General features: G+C 47.0%; 1 protein-coding gene across 1 annotated transcript; it reads right to left on the bottom strand.

Annotated features, from left to right (window-relative positions):
- Positions 1-237: 237 nt before the first annotated feature.
- Positions 238-9,854, bottom strand: LOC143962547 (uncharacterized). The gene is made up of 6 exons (XM_077471816.1): positions 9,547-9,854; positions 6,084-6,208; positions 5,919-5,996; positions 5,438-5,506; positions 5,215-5,304; positions 238-777 (listed from the first exon to the last, which is right to left on the bottom strand). Exons 1-6 carry the CDS (start codon positions 9,852-9,854, stop codon positions 317-319), a joined length of 1,131 nt encoding a protein of 376 aa, XP_077327942.1. The 3' UTR covers positions 238-316.
- Between the last annotated feature and the right edge of the window lie 946 nt (positions 9,855-10,800).

Here is a 10,800-nt window from a genome sequence, read left to right on the forward strand (position 1 = left end):
ATTTCGCCACTGCTGGACACATTATACATGGGATTACCCTCTGCACAGTGAAATAGTGTAGAGAGAAATCTCTTAAATTTTCTAAGTTCAGCCTGATGGTTACATGTAGGAAAAGCACAATTATAAGGCCTCTACTAAGTTTATAACTATAAATGGAGTAGTTAATTTAGAGAAACAACATCACATACATATCATAATGAATCGAACTAGGAAAGCAAAATTCAAGAAAACAAGTAGTTTTAAACAACAATTTTTTTTAATGTAACAAAATATAAAAAAATACAAAAATATGTACAAATAAACAAAAAAAAACTATTTACATATCCTCCTGATCCTCCCCCGACCTGGTGAGCAGACGCTGTAGGGACATATTCATCCCAGTCATCTGCTCACCAAGGTACCGAATAGCCTCCAGTTGCCTATGAAGGCTCCTTCGGCACCTCTCCAGAGCCACATACTGGCGGCGATTGTGGAGGCCCAAGGAACGCCCTAGCCTCCTGATGTAGGCGTACTGCCTTTCTTGGACCTCCAAAATGCGCCGCTGATAATCTATATGTGGCTCTGGAGGGGGGGGGAGGGGGGGGGAAACCGCGGCCTGAGGCACGGAGGAGGAGGAGGAGGAGGCAGCACCCATGGCTGTATCCAGGTGGGGGGGGGATACTGGAGGATGGAAGGGCCCTGGAGAAGCTGCTGAGGAAGGACGGTCAGGCCAACCAGACGCGGGCAGGTTGGACTCATCCACATCCACGGGGTGAAGCTCAAGGATAAAGACTTCACCTGTGAGGAAAAGGAAATACATTAGATAGATAATACAATACATACATTACACATGGCTTCTGCACTCTAACCATACATAACATGGTAACATGGGGACGGTTACTTTGATTTACTTCATCGGCGCAGAGCACTAGCCTATTGTCAGATTAGCTCAGTGTCATGAATTTTGGTGATACGCAAACAACTGTGTTAGGCTGGGTTCACACTTGTGCGATGCGGGAACCCTGCGATTCCACTACGGGTTCCTCCATCGCACCCGACTCGCACAACAGTTCACAACGACATATGCGAACTGCTGGGGAGTGTCATACAATGTTAATGACACCCCCATTTCAGTTAGCATGTCGCACTGCAAAGTGTCAGTTTGGACATGAATCAGATCGCATGGGTGCCATGCGATCCGATTCTGGTGCGGAAACAAAAAAGGTTCCAGTGCGAGTTTAGTCCGAATGCGATACGATTTCAGTCATACTATCTGTATGGCTGAAATCTCATTGCACGGACATCGCCTGCAATTTGCACTGCAGTGCAAATCGCATGCGATTTTGCACTATGCAGCAGTGTGAACTGGCCCTGAGCCTAGGTTTCCACAAATTTGATGGATAGCAATGTTAACTGTGAAGTTGACTCAGAATGCAGTTCACATGCACACTAACCCCGCTTTTCATTTAGGCCATTTTAATGTGACTTGAGGTCCATATACCTCCAGAATACACAGGCATGGCTTCAAGTTACGGCAGAATCGTGCAACTTTCAGGCTTTTCAGGCCAACACAGCCTGAAATTTGTACAATTCTGCCGCAATTTTGATGCGACTTTAAAGCAATGCCTGTGTATTCCAGAGGTCTATGGATCTCAAGTTGCATCAAAGTGGGACCAAAGTAGTGCAGGGACTACTTTGAAGTCGCACAGATACAAATATAATACTCATTGGAAATCATAGAGTACAAAGTCGCAGGACAAGTTGCACAAGTGGAAATGGAGCCTAAATGAAAAGTGGGTTTTTGTGCATGTGAACTGCATTCTGATGGGCCAACTTTCCAGTTAACATTGCTAGCCATCAGATTTGCCCGTAGCCTTTACAGCGCATGCGCAGGAACGATGATCAGATTTTACTACCACTACCATGAGCTAGTTTCACACTTGTGCGACTTGAAAGTCAAATGCTTTTGCCATGATTTTTGCCATGACTTGAAGCAATGTTTGTGTAATCTTGATGTCTCTGCCACAAGTCGCATCAAAGTCAGACAAAAGTAGTACAAAAACTACTTTGAAGTCGCACAGATATGAACTGAACTCCTTGGTAATCATGGTGTGTGGCTTGTCATGCGACTTTGCAGTCTCAAGTAGCAGGACTAGTCGCACAAGTGTGAAAGGGCCTGAGGCTGTCCATACCACCTGATCACTGGTTTAGTGTATTTTTTTACTGGTGGTGACTCGTGATTCTTTCAGTGTACTGGGTTCTAAAAACTGATATGACTCTTTAACTCGGTAACAACTTGTATGATTCTTTATTTAACCACTTGCCGCCCACCCTATAGGCAATTGACGGCGGCAAAGTGGTTTCATAATCCTGACCGGATGTATTATGACGTGATCAGGATTATGAGCCGCTGCGCGCCCCCGGGGGCGCGCATCGCGGCGATCGTTGTTGCGGGGTGTCAGTCTGACACCCGGCAACTACGATCTCGGTAAAGAGTCGTAGTCGTACTCATAGACGGAGAATCTTTACCACGTGATCAGCCGTGTCCAATCACGGCTGATCACAGTGTAAATGGGAAGAGCCGGTGATCGGCTTTCCCTCACTCGCATCTGTCAGACGCGAGTAGAGGAGAGCCGATCGGCTGCTCCTCTGACAGGGGGGGTCTGTGCTGATCGATTATCAGCACAGCCCCCCCGAGGATGACCACACTGGACCACCAGGGACACCACCAGACCACCAGGGAAAAGGTAATCCTCCCTAGACCACCAGGGATGCCAGTTAGCACAATGGGTGCCAATCAGTGCCCATAATGGATGCCAATCAGTGCCCACAATGGGCATCACTGATTGGCATGCATTATTGTTTGGCACTGATTGGCATCCATTACTATAGCATAACACCAATGCCGCCTATGAGTGCCCACCTGTGCCGCCTATGAGTGCCCACCTGTGCCGCCTATGAGTGCCCACCTGTGCCGCCTATGAGTGCCCACCTGTGCCGCCTATGAGTGCCCATCTGTGCCGCCTATCCATGCTGACCATCCGTGCCGACCATCTGTGCCGCCCATCCATGCCAATTTGTGCCACCTATCAGTGTCCGTCCGTGTCGCCCATCAGTGCCGCCTATCAGTGCCACTTCATTGGTGCCCAACAGTGCCGCCTTATCAGTGCCCATCAGTGTAGCCCCATCAGTGCCCATCAGTGAAGGAGAAAACGTACTTATTTAAAAAGTTTTGAAACTGAAACAAAAAAATATTTTTTTTTTGAAAATTTTCGGTATTTTTTTTATTTGTAGCGCAAAAAATAAAAACCGTAGAGGTGATCAAATACCACCAAAAGAAAGCTCTATTTGTGGGAAAAAAATGATAAACATTTCATTTGGGTACAGTGTAGCATGACCGCGCAAATGGTCATTCAAAGTGCGACAGCGCTGAAAGCTCAAAATTGGTCTGGGCAGGAAGGTGTTTAAGTGCCCCCCGGTATTGAAGTGGTTAACTCGGTGTACTGTGAATGAACTCCTGACTCTTGTTTTAAGTTTGTATCCAGTTCCTGAGTGTCCTGTGCTTAGAGTCAGCTGATCTCACTCAAGGATCATATTACCAGGCCTGCTCTGCTATGTATGTACTGAGTGAGTGCACAGAGTGAAGTGTTTCAAACGAATCAGTTCACTCAGATAAATCGATTCATCCGACATCCAGTTCACTGAAAATAATCGATTCAAAAGAACGAATCATTCATGAACTGGACATCACTAAATCAGACATCATGAGGAAAGAGTTTAACACCCTAGGCGAAACCTAATTTTGCCGCCCCTTTGGCCCCACCACTGACTCCACCCCTTTTGCCCTGCCCATGTATACAGTACACCACCTTTTTATAGATTGCTAACATTTTGGGGGTGGAGTCCGTCACTGAGCCTGGAGGTGGTGGGTGGGGGCATCGGTAAGGCACCCAGGATTGATGTGTGCTCTAGGCCAGCACCTACCTTGTCTATAGGTAGCACTGGCCCTGTACAGGGGATATGTACACAGATAATTTAAGGCACTGATAATCAGTGCAGGCCCTTCAGTACCACCTATCAGTGCCCATGGGCACTGAGTGATACCTATATGCAGTGTCACCTCCATCACTGCAGCCTATCGGTGGGAACCCGTCATAATGGGCACAACAGGTGTATAGACCTGGGAACTTGGCTCAGGGATGGTGAGAACCCCTCATAATGGGCACAACGGGGGTACAGACCCGGGAACTCAGCACAGGGATGGTGAGAACCCCTCATAATGGGCACAGCGGGTGTACAGACCTGGGAACTCAGCACAGGGATGGTGAGAACCCCTCATAATGGACACAGTGGGTGTACAGACCTGGGAACTCAGCACAGGGATGGTGAGAACCCCTCATAATGGACACAGTGGGTGTACAGACCCGGGAACTCAGCATAGGGATGGTGGGAACCCCTCATAATGGACACAGTGGGTGTACAGACCCGGGAACTCAGCATAGGGATGGTGAGAACCCCTCATAATGGACACAGTGGGTGTACAGACCCGGGAACTCAGCATAGGGATGGTGAGAACCCCTCATAATGGACACAGCAGTTGTAAAGACCCCAGAAATTAGCACAGGGATGATGGGAACCCCTCATAATGGGCACAGCGGGTGTGCAGACCTCGGGGGGGCAGCATTTTAGAAATTATTGGCTATATTTTTCTCCTGCAGCTGCTGGTGGAAGGGAGAGGAGAAAAAGACAATTTCAGATGCTGCAAGTGAGGGAAAATACAGCCCAGTTCTAGTAAATGGCATGCTGCACTAGTATCAGCAGCAGTAACCTGGAGAATCCCTATGGACTAGTAATGGGCAGCAGCCTGGTCACCAGCAGAAGAAAGAAACAAACAGAGCCAACACAATGACTGCCCTGCACAGCACTGATATCAATAATAGCATTGTGTGTGTAGCTTGACACTGATCATCACTCACACACATCCTCTGCTTCCAACCTGCTGTGCAGTGATCGGGGGAGGGGGGACATTCCAGGGAGCTCAGGGGTTATCAGAAAGAGCTGAACTGAACGCTGATATCATATCATCCTGTCCTTAAAGTTGCAGACAGCGAAGGAACGATTTACTGTGCCATGTAATGGGCGGGCTGAGTGTGTACAGAGCAGTCAGTGTATGCCACCAGCATTTCATATTTAAAATACTATTTCCCTGGAAAATACTAAAAAAGTTGTACTTACTCCCTGCATCTGCCGCGTCTGGCTGGTCACCTTCCGGCGCATCCCCAGCAGCCTCTCCAGGGCAGGTCTCCTCCACCTCCTGCTCAGCAGCTGTTGATCAATTTAATATAGAAAAGACAATTACAATCTGCAGTGTACAACAATCTCACACACATTAGTACAAAAACATTGAAACATGTATGATCACTCAGCAGCAGATACCAGCAAGATTATACTAACTTACATGTGGGCGTTGCCGCCTCAGCCTCTTCCTCCTCCTCAGTCTCCCCTTCTGACTGCATAATGACGAGACCTATTTAATAATAAAGGAGAAATGATGAACTTTACAATGTTCAAGCTTTAAAGATATTACTATAAATACTGTATAAAGATAAAATTAAATAATTATCCATTAGCATGGCAATCCAAAAATAAATTACAAAAACAGTAAAAAAAAAATAAAAACAGGGAGGCACTTACCTGTCCTGGTTCCAGCGGCAAGTGCTAGGTGCACGACACTGATCAGGCGCCTCAGTTCAGAGCGGCGACGTTCTGTCAGATTACGTAAATTACACAAGCGCTTGCGTTACCTGACAGAACATCATAGAGGCTCCACCTGTCACTGCTTGAGTGAGAAGCAATGACATTGGAATCGACAATGGAAGGCTGGACAAATGGAAAAGGATCCTGTATTAGTGTCACTACTACAGTACTACTGTACTTACTGGGTGTTGACGCAGAGGATGATGATGACGAGGACTCCTCCTCCGGCCTCGGCTTCCGGCGGCGCTCCTGGATACGATCTTTAAATAAAATCAAACACAACATGGTGAATGCCCGATGCTTGCCAATCAAAAAACCCTCCTGCACAATGTAATGCTGACACCAACCTTGATGAGCCAGGAGCTGGCTGATCTCCTCCTCCCCTATGCCCGCTAAGAGCTCCGCCTCATGGGGGAGGAGAGGCACCCGCTTCCCTCTGCGACCCGACTGCCTGCGTTTACGTGCAATGGAGCTGCAAAACAAACAGAGAAGAGAAACGGGTTCCATAATTAATCGACAATTGTAATCTGAACATGACATCAACACAGGAAACAATTGTAGAATGAACCAGTAGTATGAAATGCAAATGGAATTTTTGGATTAGGCACTTTTTTTCATTTAGCCCAAGATTTTCACTTTTTTTTTATTAACCAAATTCATTTTAAGAAAAAGGTATGCTTTTTTGGTCCATAATAAAATATAAAAGAGTAAATAAATATTCATATAAATGTCCACTGTCCAGTCCACCTTTCTAATTAGGCGCTTGTGTGAACTGTGTATGGTGTAAATTACCTTTCTTGTGTCTTTTGCATTAACCACTTGTGGATTTGGACCCCTCCACATATGGTGGCAGGTCCGCAAGCTGGTTAAGTCCAGCCACCATAACAAAATATTTTTTTTTTATACTTTAGGGCCGGTTCACACAGCGGGCGATGCGAGGCGACACGACTCGCCTCGCCGCTATCTTACAAGTAGCCCCCGTTCTGTACAATGGAACCGTTCTCAGAGGAGCGACTCGAGTCGCTCCGACTCAGAAAAAAGGTTCCTGTACTACTTCTGGGCGACCTCGGGGTGACTTGCATTGACTTCTATACAGAAGTCATTTGCAAATCGCCGCTGAGGTCGCGGCAGGTCGCGGGGAGGCAAGTCGGTGTCGCCTCGCCTTGCCTGCAGTGTGAACCGGCCCTAACTTTTTTTCAATAACAAAATATGTAAAACCCAGTGTGGTGATCTAATGCCACCAATAAAAGCTCTATATGTGGCGGGAAAAGGGCATACATTTAATTTGGGTAGTACATCGCAGGAGCGTCCAATTGTCAGTTAACCACTTCCTGACCGGCACACGACAATGTACGTCGGCAGAATGCCACGGGCAGGCATATTGGCGTACAGGTATGGGCATTTCTATATGCCACCCTGCCATCGCGTGCGTGCCGCCAGTCGGGACCCCCATGAGTCCGGTCGGGGGTCCCGCGGGCTCCATCGCTGTGGGGATACCCGCGATTGTCTCGCTGGGCGGATGAACGGGGAGATGCCATAAACAGCATCTCCCCATTCTGCCTAGCAACAAGTGACTGATCTCTGCTACATGTGATTGGAGCAGAGATCAGTGTTCAGTCACTAACACACAGCCACGCCACGCAAAGTTAAAGAGGAAGTAAACCCCTTCAAACCACTTTGACCTACAGGTAAGCCTAGATTAAGGCTTACCTGTAGGTCCAAGCAATATCTCCTAAACCTATATGGTTTAGGAGATATTTGGCCGAAAATGGGCACCGCTGTCTACGGCGCATGCGCAGGCGCACTAAATGCGGCAAGTCCAAGAATGGATTTGCCTAATTTGTCGACTCCCGTGCACATGCGCGGGAGTGACGTCATCGCAGCTTCGCCGAATGGCAGCAGCGGAGCTGCGAGACGCGACTCCCGCGTGCATGCGCGGGAGTGACGTCATCGCGGCTTCACCGATGTCATTGGTCGGAGCTGCGAGACGCCACCAGCAAGATGGATGCGGCGGACTACAGGGGACAGCGGCGACTTCGCTGGCTCCTGTGTCAGGTAAGTGACACATAATGGACTACTATGCGATGCATAGTAGTCCATTATGCTTTACCTTTGCAGGGAAAAAAAGAGGAAGTAAACTCATCAGGGTTTACTTCCTCTTTAAGGCCCATACACATGGTGGGACTTTTTGACAACAAACATGCAAATTAGCTGTTTTGGAGCAACATCCGACTGTGTGTACGCTCCATCGGACAAACTTTTTCTGTTTTCATCTGACTTTTGTTGGCTGTGCGAACGGACAAACTTTCTGGCAACAAAAGTGCGATGGAGCAAAGTCCGAACCGTGTGTACGCAAAAGTATCGGACTTTTGTACAAGGTACAAACACGCATGCTCAGAACCAATGCAAAAGATCAGACAACAATACAGAAGTTCACCAAAGGTAGCGATGGAGTCACTGAACGTCCTCTTTTGAAGCAGCGTCAGTACGTTGTGACATCATTACGTTCGTGTTTGTTATGAAAAAGTCCGACCGTGTGTATACAATACAAACTTGTGGACCACGCCCTTTGTACAAAAGTCCACGGAAAAGTTTGTACAAAGTCCGACTGTGTGTATGAGGCTTTAGTAACACTCCCCTAGGACAGACTTAAAGTGGAGGGCCACCCTGAAAAACAAAAACATTTAAAAAAATTCTAAAAAAAAAAAAATGAAAAAAATTTTTTTTTAACTTACCAGAAATGCCTGTTGCTAGGCACTTTATCCTAATCTTCCTCTTCCGCGGAGATCTTCTGTCTTCTGTCTTCGTCGCGGCGTCTTCTGGGTAATGAGTCGCGCTGTGTTCTGGGAACTGTGTGTTCCAGAACACAGCGCGTCCCATTCGGAAAGCGCTGCGGGACTCGCGCATGCGCAGTAGCTGCGGGACTCGCGCATGCACAGTAGGAAACGGGCAGTGAAGCCATAAGGCTCCACTGCCTGTTTCCCTTACAGGGAATGGCGGCGCCGGGACCCGAGAGCCGAGGGACGGGTCGGCCTCGGGCAGCCAACATCGCGGGCGCCCTGGACAGGTGATTGTGTTTATTAAGTCAGCAACTGCAGTGTTTGCAGCTGCTGACTTTTTTTTTTTTTTTTTTGTTTTTTTTTTTTTATTTTAACCGGCCCTCCTCTTTAACCCCTACACTGCCACCCCCTGGTTAACCCCTTCACTGCCAGTGTCATTTACACAGGAATCACTGCATTTATATAGCAGTGATTGCTGTATAAATGACAATGGTCCCAAAAATGTCCGATGTGTCCGCCATATTGTCGCAGTCACAATAAAAATCGCCGATCGCCTCCATTACTTGTAAAAAAATAAAAAATAAAAAAATGCCATAAAACTACACCCTATTTTGTACACGTTATAACTTTTGCGCAAACCAATCAATAATCCATAATTGGGATTTTTTTTTTTTTACCAAAAATATGTTGAAGAATACGTATCGGCCTAAGCTGAAGGAAAAACATTTTTATAAATAATTGTTTTTTATTGCAAAAAGACAAAAAAAAAAAAAATAAGAGAGCTTTATTTGAGGGGAAAAAAAGGCCAATTTTATTTGGGAGCCACGTCGCACGACCACGCAATTTTCAGTTAAAGCGACACAGTGCAGAATCGCAAAAATTGGCACTGTAATTTGGCATCCAAATCCTCTGGGGCTGAAGTGGTTAAAATGTAAATACATTTTTTTTTAAATAAATCGGAAACGTTACTTACCGTTTTAGGTCGCTGAATTTTTTGCGACAGGCAGTCGGGTCACGCTGGTGGTGGTACTGCTCCTCCACCTTCCGGGCAATCTCCTCCCACTTCTGCCTCTTCCACTCTGGCGTGGTCTCTCTTGAGCGGGGGCCACACAGCTGCATCCAGCAAGGAAGAGTTTCTCTTACGAGGACCTGGGACTCTATATGAGTCCAGGTGATATTCCTCTTCCTGCTGGATGCAGCCTGTTTCCCCCTCTTGCCCTGTGATCTTCTCCTCCTCACTGGCACTGGCACATCTGCTGCCAGAGTAGATGGCCCTGCCAGTGCTTCCTCCGAGGCCGAGCGCATGTTTGTGCAGGTCATGTTGCTGCTCGCCGCCATTTTCGATTTGTCTCACTCCACTGACTGCCTGGACGGCGGACGGCGGACGCTGGGGCGGAGACGCACAGAAATGAACGACGCAGATTCGACATGAGCGACGCAGTTTCGACATAGCAACTTAAAACATACACGTATAATAATATTCGGCGGGATCGTTGCACGTTTATAATAATATTCGACGGGATCGTCGCACGTTTATAATAATATTCGGCGGGATCGTCGCAACTATACGACACTGCAATCGTACATTTCGGCAATCGAATGCTCCGCCTATAGGCTATATAGTTTAGCAGCTCCATCGAATCTTCTTTATCCATTCGACAGATACCATAAGCCTTCCAAGACAGATTCGACCGTAATTTATGTGGATTTTCGGACGAATGCAATTTTTGCACGAAAAACGAAATAAATAAAAACGAATTTCGGGAGTAACTAAATAAATAAAATTTAAAGACGAAAACGAAAAAACGAAACAAAATATTCTAGTCTGCACATGTCTACTAAAAGCTGCGCATAAAAAGAGGGGTAAATAAATGGTTACCCACTGATGATCATAAGAAAGTGGGCAATATGGGAGCCCTCATGGTGCCGTTTGGCTGGAGACACAGTTGTCTGGATGACGGCACCCCTCCCCCCTTTTTGCCATGCGCCATGGCGTTGGTGGGCATTTCTTGGCGACGCACATATGGGCGCTTTCCCTGGGCAGTGTCTGGCATTCAAGGCTCTCCACACACCGGCTCACACACAGCTGGGGCTCTCCTTCTTCCCCCACACGTTCTACTCAATCCAGGTAATTGTGCATTTCTCACCTTTCTCACGCTCCTAAACGCATCCACTTTCTTATGGTCAAAAAAAGTGACAAAAAGGTTAAACAAGACAGTAGATGGTTTTTGACAAGTCCTTCATTAAATTCTTCTTCTTTCATCTGGTCTTCCTTCCATGTTCT

The sequence above is a fragment of the Lithobates pipiens genome, unplaced genomic scaffold (assembly GCF_037356315.1).
Source record: "Lithobates pipiens isolate NorthernLeopardFrog02 unplaced genomic scaffold, aLitPip1_a1.2 Scaffold_8, whole genome shotgun sequence".
NCBI lineage: Eukaryota > Metazoa > Chordata > Amphibia > Anura > Ranidae > Lithobates > Lithobates pipiens.